The sequence below is a fragment of the Schistocerca gregaria genome, chromosome 8 (genome assembly GCF_023897955.1).
Source record: "Schistocerca gregaria isolate iqSchGreg1 chromosome 8, iqSchGreg1.2, whole genome shotgun sequence".
NCBI lineage: Eukaryota > Metazoa > Arthropoda > Insecta > Orthoptera > Acrididae > Schistocerca > Schistocerca gregaria.
The window spans coordinates 127,103,775-127,122,588 of NC_064927.1; the positions used below are offsets into that span (position 1 = coordinate 127,103,775).

Here is an 18,814-nt window from a genome sequence, read left to right on the forward strand (position 1 = left end):
CAATACCATTCACAGGTGATGCAGTTGTCTAAAAGAAAGTAGCAATGCCAGACGACAGTATCAACTTGCTGAAAGATCTACATAGGAATGGTGCAGGATCTGGCAGTCGACACTGAACATATATGAATGTAATGTACTGCACATACATACAAAAAGAAATCTACTACCAAACAACTACACCACTTGTGACAAATGGTTGGAAATTGTATCTACCATTAAAAATCGAGGAGTAACTATCTGGAGTGTCCTTAAGTGGAATGATCACATAAAACAGATAGTATGAGAAACAGATGCTGGATAGATTCAGAAGAAAAAAATTAAGGAAATGTAACTTATCCATGAAAATAAGTGGCTTACAAGGCACTTGGTTGACAAATTTGAGCACTGTCCATAAAACAGGTACTCCTACTAGGGAAGATTGATAGAAGGATAGAAAAGATCCAATTAGGGGCAATGCTTCTCATCACATGACCCTCTGGCCAGAGGTGCTCAATAAATTCCAGTCACAGACTCTACATGAGAGACATAATGCATCATGGAGAGGTTTACTATTGAAATGTTGAGAGAGTACTTTCTGATAAGTGTTGGGCAACCTATTACTTCCTCCCACATATGTCTCACAAAATGACCATAACAAGAAAATTTGAGAAATTAGAGCTAATACGGAGGCTTACTGACAATCATTGTACCCATGTGCTATTTGAGAGTGTAACAGGGAATGGGTACCAGTTAGTGGTACCATATTTACCCTCAGCCACATACCATAAGGTGGCTTGCAGGATATTGATACAGATGTAGATGTATGAAAAACTGAAGTTAATTCAGACAGAAAATATTGCAAAGGCAGTTTAAATGAGATTCCTTAGCGCACACACACCTGTATTAGAACATACTACCTAGATCATAACACTGCATGAAAGAACTGCCAGGAAAAACATTAATACCAAAAGGTAAATATTATGCCACTTTAGTGTAGCTGAGATAGTATACACAGAATTTTATATAGGACCATGTAATTCAAATTGTTAATGGCAGTCCACACATCAGTTACCAACTGCTTAATTTTCACTAATGATGTGCCATCTTTCCTTAGTGTGTCTAATTTGCACATCTTTCTTTGAATGACCCTTGTAAGGGAGAGAGACAGGCAGATACATTTAGCAACTTAACCAGTGGCTATAATCAAACTGATGATGCTTAGAGTACTGCAATGCAGCTTGTATATACTGTAGTATGCTGAACCATCATATTTTCTTTAAAAAAAAAAAAAAAAATAGATCCACTTTCTGCCACTAAGTGAAAATGTGGCACTGTGAGCAGTCGCAATGTGAAATTTTTGCTGTTTTGATGTTGGTATGCTGTGTGTCGCTAGGTGACACTTATTGCTATCTTTTCTTAAGTGACTCTTGGTATAAAGGGTTATGAATGTTGAAGTTTCCCATATGAAACAAAATGACTACTGAGAAGAAAGACCATACACTGACAGTAAAGTTATTTTATCAGAACATCAGTAATAGCAGTGCTGCACTGTGGGAATATCATCAGAAACAGCTGTGATGAGGCCACATGTCAATAAACGGGCCAAAGAATATGGCCAAGAAATCTGAAGAAAAGATGAAGTAGGTGGTTCAGCAGGGAGACCAATGGGTCATTACATGTCAAGTGGTCTAGGACTCCCTGTTCAACCATCTTGGATTTTGCTGAAATTTTGTATGTGGAATACCACATGTCTCAAATGAACTTTGGTTAAACACAGTGAGCTTTCACCAATTTTGAGACGTAATATGTCTCTTGGTATATTATAAAATGAAACTTAGCTTGCTTGTACAACTTTTTGCTCTCTGTTTAATTGTAATAATAATTGTCAACCTAAAAAATTAGCACTCTAAAAAAATTTAAAAGTTCAAAGTTACATAGCTCCTTAAATAATTAAGTAATAGATGTCAAATTTGATGCATAGCATGTCTAAAAGTTTTTCTTTTAAAATTTTTAATTTTATGTCACTAGCTCTTCCTGTTACTATACAAATTCAGTCTAAAGTTGATGATTTTTGTAAAAAGCCAAAAATAGGGTACTTTCAATCCCATGTTGCACCAAAGTGTCTTCCAGAAAACATTTTAAAACTACTCTCATTAGATAGAGTAGTTTTGAACCTCCTAGAAAAGTAGATTTGATGAAATACCACTAGCTTACAGTGCCCTAAGAAAAGAGAGCATTTCCATACAACAGTTTTTATTTTAATACTGAAATTCTGACTTTTCGTTTATACAGACTTCTTTTAATGCTTTTGTTATTGAGAAATTATTAGTACTCTATTGCATTGGTCCATGCTGATATTGTCACTACCAGTTCGAGAACTTGAACTGGGAACCCTATTGCCATAAGGGGTCACACCCGATAGCCATGAAATACCAGCCACAGGTGGTGTGCAGATTTATATATGTATACGCATACATAGCAATAATAAGAAAGGGTGCATAAATAAAGGGATTAATAGAAATCAATTATTTTCAATTAATGCCCAAATTTTGGGTTTTTATACTAGGTCTCCTTTGAGTCCGTTTTAACATGAACTTACTTTCATGTAGTCAGAATCTGCACACTCCTGTTAGGTGCTTCTTCTTCAGATGCCACAAAACTTATGATTGACCATGTAGGTAATGTAATTTTCATTTTTATCAGACTTCCTCCTCATTTGCAGGCAGCAGGTGTGACATGACCATTTTGTGATGCACTGAGAGAAATTATTATTCAGATACCGTGAAAGCTACTACATGCATCTCATATCTAAACATGTCCTCTCTCCACGAGAACTCAAGACATAAGGTGACAAAAAACTGAATGAGGTCTTTATCGTTTGTTCTTGCCTTCCGGCATAGCAAAATACATCTTTTGCGGGAGCTTACAGTGGTTATCCTTGGCTTTTCCTACATACCAGTACAGTGGGTTTCTTAGTACAGATTCTCAGGTCTGTAATTTGGTTTCATACTCATGGTTCCAAAGCCTCAAGTAGGTGTCTGCCTGGTTCCCATGGCAATGATTAGGCATCTTATCCTAGGACCCCAAGCCTAAACTTCGTATCTTATATGGTTCCCAAGCCAGTGTCCACAGCTTTATTTCAATTGATAGTAATCTTTCCTCACATCTTGTTACATTTACAAGCCACTTCCTTCAGCATGGTTTCTGGAAATTTATATTGCCAGCCAGACTATGTGACTGAAAGAGCAGGAAGCATGTAAATCAGGTGTTGCTCCAGAATCCGACATATATCTTGCCTTTCTGGCCAATGAAAGAAATGAGCACGACCTGGCAGATGCATAAATTTGATCAATGCACCATTTTTTTTCAACTGAAACTTCAGCAACATTGCCAGTCAACTATTTGTTGTCATAAATACAGGCAACATATCAGCCAGGGGACAGGTCAGGTAATTTCAAATACAGTATAGCGGTGTCAGAATTCTGGCAACAAAATATATCATGTCATTGGAAACTTTGCAGATACAAATTCAGTTTGAGTCAACTGGTACAAGTTGGTGATGCTCTCTCATACCAGCTGTTGTGCAGTTTTATCACCAAATTTCTTCTGAAACTTTGTTTTCTCCAATTTCAGTTTTTCTGACAAGTATATATTTAATTCCATTTACATTTTGATCACAAAAGTTGAAGAGATTCTTCGGCATCAATATTTGGTTAGATCAAGATCTTTGGAGGCTTGCCCATGCAGCCAACCATTTAGTCACTCCACCAACTCCATTTCCCATGGCTTGTACCAAAGAAGTTCCTTTCAGCCTAAATATTGAAATCACTTCTACAGTTGCATAAATTCACATAGTTCTTGTAGATAGTTCTTGTAGATCACTGGAGTAGTATATTTTGGTCTTTCAGGGTTTTTCCATAAAGTTCTCCACTATGGAGACATTTGTTTCTAGTGTTTCATAGTCAGTGTGAAACCACTGTTTGAATTCAATAAATTCTTCTGCATCCCTGTGGTGGAATATTTCTTCCAGGAAAAGTTTAACTGTATCTTCACCAAGGTAGCTTTGACAATGATGCATCATACAGTCCTTGGCACTCAAAGATGGCATAGTAGCAACTACTTTTTTTTATATTTTAATACCACCAAGTTGAACTAAAACACAGTCCTCTTTGCCAGGGCACATCCTGCTGTATTCGTTGTCTTCATTGAAACTGTTGAATCTATTAATGAATTTCTTTGACAATGGTTTGCCAATCTTTGCATTAAGTAATGCATCAATAACTTTTTCTGCTGTAACTTTCCAGGCTGTTTTGTGTTCAGAAATACCAAACTTGTTTCCTTTGACCAACATTATGGGGCCATAGTCAATAACTGAACTTCTGTTGATCTAATGGATACTTCAATTTTTGCTTTCATTTCTTTGATAAGCTCAGTGTGATCATTACACAAACTTCATTCAGCAGAGTGATTAGATTTTGCAATGTCTTCAGTCATTCCAGAGATACATTATTTTTTCTGCTACTGTATTTTGCTCATATTCAATTTTTTGTTTCATGTATCCAGCTTTGTCTCTGCTGCTTATTTTTCATATTTTCAGTGTAGAAGTGGCTAAAACAAGTCAACCTTTCATCCAAATGGTCAGAAGCATTGGAATCAAAATCATCAGAAAATCTTGCTTTTCGTCACTTTATTCAATTCCTTGGACATTACTTTAGCAATGTCTAACAAACTGCCTTTGTCAAAGCAATTCTGCTTTTCAAACGGATTGCAGCATGACTTTCGGCTCATTTCATATTTGTGGAGATACTTTACTTAGTGATGCAAGCAGAACTGGTTGTTGTTCTTAAGCTTAACTTTGGATCATCAAATAATTAGATATTTTTCATTTTCTGATGAGCTGCTAAGAGAAATGAGCCGAATTTTGTTTGAATAAAATGAGCTGTGGTGGCATTTTGATGACAATTTGCACCCAACAGTGTATCTGGCTACAGGATAATCATTATCAATTGATTCATTGATGTCCAGTTCAAATTAAGCTAATTAGCAAATTAATACTAATGTGAATCTAAAAACCTGTATACTAGGTTTCATACGGCTATTGTTCATGTTTAGAATTTGCAATGGATTCCCAGAATGATGTAGACCATCACCAAGAAATGCAACAGATAAAACAATAGACTCCACAGAACACTTGGGATCAAAATAATAGGGATCTATAAACAAACATGGTGGGGGGAAAAAAAAACCCTGGTAATGCGCTTTCACAAGTCCTGCGACTTGTCCAAATTTAGCCCTCTTCTTTTGACACTGTATGCCAGTGTTAGTCAATCTAATCCACTTTTATAGGATGTTCAAAACGTGCTGTTTCTAATGAGTGGTTTGAATTGTTTCTAAAAGCTGCTTCTGTACAACATGGGATTGAAAATACTCTATTTTTAGTCTTTTTGCAAAAGTAGTCAACTTTGCACTAAATTAGTGAATTAACAAAAAGAGCTGGGAACATAAAATTATAGATTTTAAAAGAACAACTTATAGATTTATATCTTCAAATCTGACATCTATTACTAATTATTTAAGGATCTATATGTACCTCTGAACTTTTAATTTCTTTAGGACGCCAACTTTTTGGGCTAACCTGACACAATTTATCTACTCGTGGCACACACAGAAATAATAATTATTGTTGCCATTAAATCAAGTGCAAGAAGTTATAGAAGTTAGTTGAGTTTCATATTTTTTAAAAAAATACCAAGAGACATTAGAGCTCAAAGGAAACAGCTGTAGCTCAACAAGTATTCGGCTGGAGAATCTAAAACTTAACCAAAGTTCATGTGAGACATGTGGTACTCTACATACAAAATTTCAGCAAAATCCAAGATGGTCAAGCAGGGTACTTTTAAAAAATTAGACCACTTGACATGGAATGTCCAAAATGGCAATTGTTGATAGCCAACTGTGCAGCACATGCCTTAAACTCAGCAGCCAGTGCTTGAGCTGTGTCATGAGAATTCTCTGCCCTCTGGTCAACAGTTCAAAAGATTTTGTGGCACACTTTACATTGGCATCCTTGCAAGATTCAGAATGTGCACCAAATAACCCCAAGATAGGCTGCAATACCGTGAATTGCCCTACATTTTTTGGCATACATGTAAATGGATGATATGTGGCTCGGGAATATTCTTTGGATGGATGAATCACATTTTACTTTGCATGGTGTTGTGAATGCTCATAACTGTCACTTATGGGGTCCTAAAACTGCTTCCACATGACTGCACTACTATTTTCATGCAAGATGCAGCGACAACATGTCACTTGCCAGGTGAAGGATTTGCTTCAAGGAACCTTTAGTTTTGACTGCATCATCTCTAAGCAATTTAAACATATGTGGCCTTCCAGATCCCCTGACCTAAATCCATGTGACTTCTGGTTATAGGGATATCTGAAAGATGATGTCTATCAGGAATGTATCCAGACCTTTCTTGGTCTGAAGGACAGCACAGAATGACATATCACCCTGATTCTACTGGATATGCTGCGAGAAATTGTCAATAATACAACGTTACGGGTGCACCATGTTATTGGGTTGGGAGACCAAACTGATATGTTGTAATTTGTGACCATATCCTAATGAACATGCCAGTGACACTGCATTCATTGGATTTGTTCACATGAAAAGCTGATACCATAAACATTAAAGATCAGCAGTTTGTTGTAGTTCTTCCACATTTTATTAAAATATTATTAATAATTAGTCATTTCAGTGTCAATATTAGTTAACATTCCTTCCTCTAAAATGCTATCAGCTTGTTACATATCAATCACTCGCATTTGGGGGACAGTGGTCAAAACCTACATCCAGCTATCATGATTTAGTGTTTTCTGTGATTTCCCTAATCACTTTAGGCAAATGCCAGGATGGTTCATTTGAAAGGGCACAGCTGACTTCCTTCCCCATCTTTCCCTCATCTGATGGGACTGATGACCTCCCTGTTTGGTCCCCTCCCCCAAACAAACAAACAAACAAACAAACAAACCATCAATCAGGTATACATGATTACCTTTTCTCATCTTTGCCAATTTGTTATTGTAATTTCCATTATTGTAAAAAGAATCTCCATATAAAATTTAGGTCCCATAAATAAGCCAATGATTCACTTGGTAAGCTTCATTTTACTATATTTGATCTGACATAACAGAAGTGGCAGCCAAAAGCTGTATGTCATTTAAGTTTATTAGTCCAATTTTAAATGAGTGATTTCAGCTTTGTAAATTGTGTTATGTAAAGAAAAGGAAAATTAGGCATGTTTCCGAGTTGTAACTTTGTTTATAAAAAGTTTAATTCTTCACAGATTTGAAAAAGAAGTGGAAACAAATGGTGGAGTGATGGGTTACCGCTTTACCCCTCCACAGGATGTCTTTGCAGAAGTTGCACAAAACCCTGAAAATGAATGCTTCTGCCCAGGAGGACCACCGTGTACTCCACATGGCTTGTTCAATGTTAGCTTGTGCCAGTATGGTAGGTACTTTTCTGTTTAGAAATATGAATATAAGTGCAAAAAAATTAATGTAATTATGTCATACTGGCCAAGAATTTTTTAGATATTTCTGCAGTAACGTTCATTAAAAATATGATCTTTTTTGTTGCCAATAAAATTCCTGTCCACATGACAAATACAGATAATGCCAAGTCTGATGAAGAGTTATCCTCATTGTTAACACTTTCATGAGTATTTAATTAGCTTTTAATCAAAGAAACAGATAAAAATAAAAATATCATTTTACTTTCATATTTTACTATACTGTACTGTACTGTGTGAAGGGAAACAGTGAGCTTACTTTAAGGCAAAGTACCAAACTGTTTGCCTTTGTAATTATACAGGGAAAGATACCACCATGCAGGTTTAATTTTTTTTTATCTAGAGTAAAATGATGATGAGAGAGAATGCCAAATTATGTTTACAAAATATGTACATTTGACAGTGTAAACCCATGCTAATTAACAAATTCCTTAAAATGAGTACTTATTGGCTGTTCTGTTCCTTTCAGATTCACCAATCATGTTGTCCTTCCCACATTTTTACCTTGCCGATCCCAAGTTTCTCGATGCTGTTGAAGGCATAAGCAAGCCAGAAAAGGATAAACATGGTTTTTTCCTTGATGTACAACCAGTAAGTACACTTTTATTGCCATATTGTGAATGATCATATACCACTCAGGGAAATGTTTAAATGTGCTTTAATTACCACAAAATTAATAAAACACAACCTGTTTAAGGTTTATCACCAACTTTCTAAGCACTGCCCCATTGTCTTTCAGGACCTTGGTGTTTCACTGCGTGCACGAGCCAGAATGCAGATAAATCTGGCGGTCAGCCAAGTGACAGACATCAAGCAAGTTGCCACATTCCCAGACATACTGTTTCCTATCATGTGGTTTGAAGATGTAAGTATATCAGGTGTCTGTTTTGTATTTTATAATACAATCAACTTGTGTAAAATATGAAACTGTGATTCATGGAATATGATGTACGCTAAAAATGTACATAGTTACTGTTTGTGATGCACAATGTTCAGCATCCTGTTAAGACACAGGCCTTATAATTATGATGCAGATAGCTGCTATAAAGTGACATTTCAGTTGACTTCTTAATTTACCACTCACCATATGCAGTGTAAACAAGCTTTTTTTTCAATAGTATTCATTGTTTTTACATGAACATTCCTAAAAACTTGTGCCAATGTTGCTCATATCACAGTAAGCATTTTCTGCAGTTAAATCTACCTGCATAATTTTCTTACTAGCAATAGCAGAGTTCACTTAAAGAAACCCAGACATTATTCTTACATTGGTATTTCCTAAAAAAATCTGACACAGTATCCAATAAAAGTTTAGATCAAATGTTTGTTACAGAAAGAGCATCATCTATTTTTACAGATTTACATGTCCTTGTCTCTATGAGACACTCTATGAAGGCCAATTGATCTGAGTAGAAAATAAAATCTGAATAGCAACTCGACAACAAATTTATTGATTTCACAGAGAAGGCACTGGATAGAAACAATCCCTACCGCTATGTTCACCCATCATATAAAACTTGGCTTTGGTATTTTAACATGGCCCTGTTAGAGTTGAGTCAAGTCTGGACTATCCACATAAAGATCACAGCTGAATGTCACTAAGTCTCGTATTCATTGCGTTTATCACTGGTACCTCACTCGCTATGTACTCTTTTGGTTGAGCCCCCTGAACACAGAGTAATCACACTTCTGATACCTGAGCTGTGACCTCCTCATGCAAGCCTTGGAGTGGTTGCTCGTCATTCTGGAGCATTGGAATTCCCGGCAATGGCTACCATGCCAGACGGCCCTTGCTGTGGCTGGGTGGTGCCCGTGAGAAGAGTCCCTGATCAGAGTGGGTTGTATCAGGGCAGACGCTATGCAAATGAAATGCATACGATTCCAGAACTCTGGCCGTTCTTCTGCGGCCGACTCTCTGTGTGGAACTGATTCTTCTAGTGCTGCTTCTGTGCCCCTTCTGCCTTCCCTTCCCTTCCATGGCTCCCCCCTTGGAAGAGGGTCAGGCCCGTCGGCTAGGGGCAAAGCCTTTCCCCCGCTATCTGATGTGGATACTTTCACCAATACCAAACCTTTATTCTTTGTGGAACACATTGAAGAAAAGTTTGATGAAGTGGACTCCCTGAGCAAGGTGTGGTTGGGTTTGTTGCTGATCAAAACTGCTTCAGCTTCCCAGTCTGCGGCCCTTCGTGCCTGTACCCATTTTGGCACAATTCCTGTGTCTATTACCCCCCCCCCCCCCCCTCCAATAGTCTCTAAATATGGTTCAAGGTGTGATTTTTCACAGGGATCTCATCCCTCAAACTGATCAGGAGCTTCCCCTTTGAAGGGGATACCCTCCCTGAGAAAGTAAAGATAATGGTTTATTGATGTAATGTGAAGCCATACATCCCACCTCCTATGAGGTGTTTTATGTGCTTGTGTTTTGGACACATGTCTTCCTGCTGTTCGCAGGCCCCTCTCTGTGGTGACTGTGGATGTCCACTCCATGAGGGGAGTCCCTGTGTTCCCCATCCTGTGTGTGTTAATTGTCATGTCATGGCAATCTATCTCTACGTTCACCAGATTGCCCAGTATATAAGAAGGAAAAGAAGATACAGGAGTATAAGTCCCTTGATCGTTTAAGCAACACAGAGGCTCATAAGAAGTACACACGTCTTCACCCTGTGTCCATGACATCTAGTTATGCTTTAGTTACATCTTCACCCCCTTTCTCCCCCATCCTTACCCCTGTCCCGGACCCCTCCCCCTCCCTTGCGGCTCCCACACCTTCTCATCTGGGTGGTACTCCCCCTCCCCAACCAGAGAAATGTACCGCTCCTTCAGCGTCTGCCGGACAAGGGCGCCCATCCCAGGATGCCCCTTCCCAGCACCTTCCAGGCCAAAGGTCTGCTGCCACGCGACGACTATGAGAACTGCGGTCTGTCGGCCCCCAGGTCGCCCGATCTCTTTCTGTTCCTGATCTTGCTGCAGCTGGCAGCCCTCCTCGATCTCAAACAGAAAAGAAGAAGAAACGTAAGTCCCTGGATAAAGAGCCTCTGGTGTCACCAGAGATCCCATCCCCAGCTTCACAACCAGATTCTGACTTGTTGTTCATGGATGTCACCCCCTCCTTGTCGGTGACAGGTGGTAACCCGGCAGTATGACTGGCTTTAGCCTGTTCAGCCCCAATTTAAATCATTGTTCTGTGGCTATCCAATGGAATTGTAATGGACACTAACATCACTTTCTGTAATTGAAATCCCTTCTTTCGTCTTACTCTGCAGCTTGTGTGGTTCTACAGGAATATCATTTTACTGTTGATCACTCACTGACCCTCTTTGGGTTCCGTGTTTCTGTCGAAATCAGGTCGGACCCCTGTGGGCTTTGTGGGCTTCTGGTGGCATTTGTACGTTGATCCATACAGACATTGCTAGCACGTGGATTCCTCTTCAAACTACATTGGAAACAGTTGCTGTTAGGGTCCACTGGACTCTGAGGTCACGGCTTGCAATCTTTATCTCCCTCCTGACAAGACTCTTACACCTGCTGCCTTAACTGCCCTTTTTCAGCAACTTCCTCCTCCCTTCCCCCTTCTCGGGGATTTTAATGCTCATCATCCCTTGTGGGGCAGTTAATTTCCATCTAGACGAGGTCCTCTCATAGACCAGTTTATTACAGATCACGACTTGTGCCTTCTTAATGATGGCTCCCCTACTCAATTCAGTGCCGGTCATGTTACCTTTTCTGCCATTTGGCTAATAAAGGTTAAGGCCGAAAGGGTTACAGGAACATAGGGTATATTGCAGAGAGCGTTCCCCTCTGTCCACTATTCTTACCACCCCTCCCACAGTGGTATTACGCCACCCACTGATCTCTCTCTCTCTCTCTCTCTCTCTCTCTCTCTCTCTCTCTCTCTCTCTCCCCCCCCCCTCCCTCACTCCTCCCTCTCTCTCTCTCTCTCTCTCCCCCTCCCTCCCTCCTCCCTCCTCCCTTCATTACACTGGTTGCCACATGACAACCTTCGTGATAGTGACCATTTACCGTTGATTCTCTCTCTCCCTTCCCGCTCCCCAATGGACAGGTTACCTCGTTGGTCTTTCCAACGGCACCGATTGGCCTCTATACACTGCACAGGTTGTGTTTTCTCCCTCTTTGTCAGGTTGTATTGATGACGTCCTACATGATGTATCTGACGTGATTGTCCGTGCTGCTAGCCTTGCTGTACCACGCTCATCTGGACCATTTCATCATCGGCAAGCCCGTGGTGGAGTACGACTATTGCCATCCACGATTGCCATCGAGCTTTGCAACACCTTGAGAGGCATCCATTCATTGCCAGCCTTATTACCCTTAAGTGCCTTCACGCTAAAGCCCGTTATTTAATCAATCAGAGGAAACGGATATGTTGGGAACGATTTTTTTTTTCCCCTCGGTTCTACTGCTCCTATGTCATGGGTATGGGCTACACTTTGCTCTCTCCAAGGTTGCCATCGGCAGTCCACCCTCCAAGGCCTTCACCTCCCAGATGGCCTTTGTATGGACCCGTTGATTCTTGCGTAACATCTTGCAACCCATTTTGCAATGGCATCAGCATCAGCCTCCGATCTGGTTGCTTTCATTCACCGGAAACAGCGGGTCGAATCTTCCACCTTATGTTTTACCTTTTACTGAATGGGAATTTCTTTCCACACTTTCTTCTTCTCATGATACAGCCCATGGCCCAGACTCCATTCATAAAAAACTGCTTCAACATCTCAGTGCTCCACAACGCCAACATCTTCTCCGGGTGTTTAACCATATCAGGCTCCAGGGTGACTTCCCTTCTCAGTGGGGGGATAGCATCATGGTTCCTGTCCTTAAGCCTAGTAAGAACCCCCTATTTGTTGACAGCTATTGGCCAATTAGTCTCACCAATGTTGTTTGCAAGTTACTTGAATGGATGGTAGCCTGTCGGCTCAATGGGGTCCTCAAATCTTGGGATCTATTGCCCCCTTACCAGTGTGGCTTCCAAGAGGGACGGTCTCCGATCGATCATTTACTTTGCTTGGAATCTGCATTTTGGTAGGCTTTTTCCCAGCGCTGCCATTTGGTTGCAGTATTTTTTGACCTATGCAAGGCCTATGACACGGCTGATGCCACCACATCTTACTTACACTTCATCAGTGGGGTTTTCGGGGCCCACTCCCGAATTTTTATTTACCAATTCCTGTTCAATTGGTCATTGAGGGTACGGGTTGGTACTGTTTTTAATTCTCCATGGACCCAGGAGATGGGCACCTCACAGGGTTCTGTCTTGAGTGTACTTCTTTTCCACATTGCTATTGATGGACTTGTGGCCTCTGTCGGTCCTTTGGTCGCCTCTGCCCTGTATATGGATGATTTCTGCATTTGGGTTAGTTCCTCTGATGGCATCTGCAGAGAGGCAGCTCCAGGAAGCTATATGGCGTGCCTGCACATGGATCCTCTCACACGGGTTTCAATTCTCTCCTTTAAAATCATGGGTGGTCCACTTCTGTCAGCGTACTACAATCCACCCTGATCCAGAGCTCTATCTCGATGCACAACGATTTCCTGTGGTCCCACAGTTTCGTTTCCTGGGTCTTCTTTTCAACAAGCTCACTTGGCTGCCCCATATCAGACTTCTGAAGGTAGGTTCTGTAAACTCAATGTCCTTTGCTTCCTTGCCCATGTCCTCTTGGGGTGCGGATCGCTCCCTCCTTCTCTGTCTTTATCATGCTCTAGTTCTGTCTCACTTGGACTATGGTTGTCAAGTTTATGGTTCAGCTGCTCCTTCCACACTGCAGATGCTGGATCCAGTCCACCATCGTGGTATCCATTTGACAACTGGTGCCTTCCCTACTAGCCCTGTTGATAGACTCCTGGTTGAAGCTGAGATCCCCCCCCCCCCCCCCTCCCCATCCCCCTTTCTGATCGGTGGTCACAGCTTCTGCTGTCTTATGCACTCGCTGTCTGTTCCTCTCCCACTCATCCTTCCTATTCTATCCTGTTCTGAGACCATGGAGGTCCCCCACCTGATTCCTGCCGTCGGGCGGGTTTACCCGTTGGGCTCCGCCTTGCGTTTCTTTGCCGTGATTTTCAGCTTCCTTCTTTGTCCTGTCTTCCTTGCTACCTCCGCTCCAACCCTCCTTGGTTAGTTCCTAGGCCTCGAATTCAGATGGATCTCCACCAAGGTCCAAAAGATTCCATCCCCCGATGGTGTTCCATTCCTTTTTCCGCCGAATTTTATGGGAGTTTTGGGATGCTGTTGTTTTTTACACTGATGGCTCTAAATCTGCTGATCATGTGGGATATGCCCTCATGTCCTCTGTTGGAATGGAAAATCATCTGCTGCCACCTACATGTGGGATGTTTACTGCGAAACTGATGGCAATGTCCCAGGCCCTTACCTTTATTAAACAGTCCCAACACACCTGCATTTTGTTATGTACGGACACAATGAGTGGCCTTCTGGCTATTGACAGATGTTTTTCGCGCCATCTGTTGGTCTCTGCTCTCCATGACCATCTCACTGATATTCACCATGCTACTTGTTCCATTGACTTTCTTTGGGTCTCTGGCCATGTGGGTATCCCAGGTAATGAGCTCGCTGATCGTTTGGCTGGGGAAGCAGTCTCTTACCCCCCATTTTCTGTAACCCCTCCTGCAGCAGATTTACGGATTCACATCAAATCCCATTTAACACAATCATGGGCCAACTCTTGGGAGGCTACCTCCCTGTCTACTAAACTTCGTGTGATTAAGGTGACACCAGCCCATGGCGTTCTTCCTTTAGCCTCTCCCGAAAGGACTTCACCACACTGTGTCCGTCTTCACATGGCCATACCAGGCTGACTCATGGTTTCACTTTGTGTGATGGGCCACCCCCACTCTGTGGTTGTGGAGCCTTCCAGTCAGTAGCCCATATTTTGGTTGAATGCCTCCTTCTTTTGGCTCTGCGTGCTAAGTACAGACTCCGCCGCACTTTACCTTTGATTTTGGCTGACGATTCCCGGATGGTCAAACTGGTTCTTGGTTTCCTCCGGGAAAGTGGTTTTTATTCTCAGTTTTCAGGTTTTTAATCTCTCTCTGGTGTTGGGGCAGGGCAGTGAGTGTTGAGATATCTCCCACTGTAAGCCGTGTTTGGAGATTTCTGACTCCCCTCCCTGACCAATATCCTCTTTTCTTCCTCTTTTACTCTGTTTTTATCATTTTTAGGATTGGTTAGTCTCTTTTTTCCCATTCACACTTCTACATTCTAGTGGTTGCACCTTTTAAGTCACAGGTGGTTTTGCCTCTGCTGCTTCAGAGGTGGGATATTTCCTGCCTCTAGCAAAGTGTTGGGTTCGCTCTCTTCCTGACTTACCTCATTTTGTTTTTACCATTGACAACATGACTGCCCTTTTACATTTTTTAGCCTTTTCCCTTTTATCGTTCTGACTTTTCTGAGATGTCACACTATCGGAATGGACCACATTTGAAACAAAGGACTGATCACCTTGCTGTTTGGTCCCTTCAACCCTAACCAACCAACTGGTACCTCACAATATACATGCAAAAATAGTATATTGGAATTCCATTTGATGACTAGTCTGCTCATGTTAATTATGAACAATTACTCAAATGCATTCTAGGAACATACTTTCCATGTTCTACATAAACTTTCTGTAATATTATTCAGAAGCTTAAATGTCCCCCTCTGCTTTGTTCAGTATTTCTAATAAATTTGACAGCTTAATGGAATATCTACTGAGGAGAAACACATACATTACATTATAGGTAAATGAAACAGTACATGATATTAACACCTTTAAAATTTAAGACTCTCTTTTTAATTATTTGCCAATAATTAAGAGTTTGCAAATAATAAATTAGAAAACTTCATATATGGTTGTAAAGCATATTGACACTGATAGGACATAACAGCCTAAGACAATCCAAACTGATGTTTGATTTTCCACAGGGTGTTGATGGACTCCCAACTGATGTCACTGAGCTGCTCAATCTTGCTGCCACAGCCCCTCCTATTGCTAGATCAGCCATCTCATTTGGTCTGATTGCTCTTGGAGCCCTTCTGCTGCTTATTGCTGCAGCCTGCTTGTGGCGTTCTAGCAAGCGACAGGAAACACTCCACTTGGAAGGTACGAGTCACTATGTGAAGCCTTCAGAGAAGCAGAAGAAGGACATTGCTGCAAATGGGCATCCAGCAAATGGCAATGGTAAAACATTTGAAACTCTGAACCCTGCATTCCTCACAGGACCTGAAAATGGTGCAACAAATTAGATCTGCAGGGTGTTTTGGATCACTAATCTGCAGCAAGCAGGCTTGTGGCCCAATATTTGTGATTTTGAATGATATTAAGACTCTGTTTCATACAGTGGACAGTGGCTACACTAATGTCAGCCCTGCAATGGCAGTTGGAAGTACATGGATGTTTGATGGTAGCTTGAACTGCCACCAGAACAATTTTTTATTGTTAACATGTCAGTTCATCTTGCAACTGGCTTTAATTTCCATGGTGTATTGTGTTTGTTACTGTTGTGAATGCAGTGAAAGCAGTGTTTTCCACAGAGAACTCAAAATGTGAACAATTTGGAAGTACTCCTTCAACTTGTTTTATCCATGACTATCTGTAAAGCTCAAAGGAGTGGAGATCCTTATGTATGTATACAGCTTTGTATCGATGACTGATCTCTGAACACTGACATTACAAGTAAAATAATAAGACATATTGCAGTTTTGTTTTACGAAAAATATGTACTGCAGCAAGATGCATGTAGATTTTTTGCTCAATTCTGTAAAGAAGAAAATAAATGATTGCTCTTTTGCTCACATACCAGCAGAAGCAAATTATTAAAAGTGTATATAACTACCCAGATTTTTTACTCCATGTTTCAGCATCTTCATTTAAGCTATTTGTTGTGCATACATTAAAAACTGAATTACCTATACTTAAAAAGGTGCATATCAGCTGAATGAGAGAAACAGTGTATTGTGTAAGACCACTATCTTTGGAAGCAGCGAAGAAAAGCAGGAAGAACATCAGATGTATACAATAAGTATTGATGCTATTAGCAGTTATTGCTCAATGTTTCATAAGAAGGATGATAAACATTTCGCATATGATTAATTGATGACAAATGTTGGGCATGGTAAAATACTGTTATCCACATAGGTAAAGATTGCTAGTGTGTTTAAAGACAATACAGTTAAAATTTTCTATCACTTTACTTAGTCTCGCTATAGTTATGTCTTCAAAACATTTTTTTTACCCTGCAAGTTCATCATAAATATTAAAAAATTAATTTTCCCTCCTTAAGTATAGAGGTCTATTGGACCAACAAAACTGATAGTAACTATGTCTAACACTACACAAATTGATTTTGGTTCTGGATTCTTTTGTTGTAGAATTACTAAAAAAAAAAGATAAAGAAAGGGGACAGGGAGCATTGTCAGAGACACCAAAAGAAATGTGCAGCTTTTGACTCTGATTTAGACAAATTTATAGTAGACTGAAAGTAAACAATTGCAAGTAAGATAGACACATGACAAAATATAGAGTATTGCCAGAATGGTAACACTTTCAAGAAAAAAATAATTTGAGTAATTCTATACAGACATGAAAAGGCCAAACATATTCACAGATGACAGTATGTTAAATTAGGGAGATGTGCACAAGGTGGCATACAGTTCTAGGTTGTATGAATTTAATGAGAGTTTAGCAGAAGAGGGAGAAAAAGTTTAGAGATCATAGGTTGCTTGGAAAAAATAAAACAAAATGGCTGATTAAGAGAAAATACAAGATGGTGCAAGGGTACCTGGTATCTCTACTTCTGGCATATGGACTATTATTAAGCATTCACTCTCTTTTCTAATTAACCTTGTGATCTTACTAACTTTTTATTCTCAGCTGCATTGCTCCTTTGTTATAGAATCCTCTATCTTATGAAACATCTTGGTTTTTTGTGTACTACCCAGCAATCTTGTCTTAAAAATGGACAAACCCTTATATCTGTCATTTGGTGCAATTGGCACTCAACATCTTCTGGTTGTGTTTTGGCTTAACATTTTAGGAACTGCACTTCGTGTGCTTTTATTATGTTTCTAATACTTTACACAACATTTGAATTCATCAATTTTGCGTAAGTTTTTCTTTCTTGTATACAATATTTTGTAGAATGAATGTAATTTATATGTGAACCACAGAAACTGTCAGAGTAAGAATAACAAATCTTGCTCTGTATGTGGAAATTGAGTACGGAGAATAGTGACTCACTGTTTCAAATGTTCTAAAGAATTTTTGTATTACCAAGAGGTACATATTTTAAGAATTTTGATCTTATGTTTGCTGTATGTGCAATCTAACAAGCTGCTCTGTGATGTAATACATAGAATAAATACCATAAAATTTTACTCTGTTAAATTGGAACTTCCTATATGTAAACCTCTCTCTTTCAGGAGTGAAATGAAGAAAAAATATTTATTTTTGTAGGGGTAAAAATTGTACACTATGTTTTAAAATGACTAAAAAATAAATTTCGACAATAAAATTTTATATGCCACATGTTAACTTACAGCATTAAGTGAATTAGCTGTATAGAGTACCTGGAATGTAATGGCAGTACTGTTAATTTTATATGACCCTTTTTTTTAATGTTAACTTTGAAAAATATTGAAAATTGCCATTACAGTAACTTTGTGTAATTCGTGATGTAAAATCAAATAAAAACTGATCTTTAAAATAGTGAATTTTTTTGCTGCATTACTCATATTATTGCATGATAATTACACTTAAAAGATTGTAGCTGAGCTGCAAGATAGCCACAGGAAATGGGAGAAATATGGCTAACAAACAAGTGTTAGTTTTTCCACAGATGTTAAAACAGAGTAATTGTTTTTAAAAACTATGATTTGTGGCACTATTGAAATGCACACAAAAAAATAAATTTTATTAATTTTGTCACTAGCAGAAGGTAAGCATGAAGATACAGAATCAAGGCATAGCAGTATCTTACTTTCCTCTTTTCTGCTTTTCTGTGGATTTAATGACATTAAATTCCCCACTTCATTCAGTGTGAAATAACTGTTTCACACATTAATGCAGATAAGTTATTATGTAAACACACAGTTTGATAAATAATTTTAGATTTTTCCCATGTTAATGGCTTGGGATGCCATCTGGGTAATCAGCCATATGGTGAAATGCTGATTATATGATATTTCAGCAGCTACTCTCTTCTGCTGAAATATCATATAATCAGCATTACGCTATATGGCTGAT

General features: G+C 39.6%; 1 protein-coding gene across 3 annotated transcripts in view; it reads left to right on the top strand.

The window, feature by feature from the left end:
* LOC126284057 (lysosome membrane protein 2) overlaps positions 1-18,277 on the top strand; it is a 643,741-nt gene extending 625,464 nt beyond the window's left edge. For all 3 annotated transcript variants that reach the window (XM_049982647.1, XM_049982648.1, XM_049982646.1), the window contains 4 exons: positions 7,329-7,495; positions 8,026-8,147; positions 8,296-8,421; positions 15,496-18,277. In XM_049982647.1, the coding sequence (XP_049838604.1) occupies positions 7,329-7,495; positions 8,026-8,147; positions 8,296-8,421; positions 15,496-15,816 (736 nt within the window). In that variant the 3' untranslated portion in view covers positions 15,817-18,277. The remainder of the gene's footprint in view (positions 1-7,328; positions 7,496-8,025; positions 8,148-8,295; positions 8,422-15,495) is intronic.
* Positions 18,278-18,814: the final 537 nt, after the last annotated feature.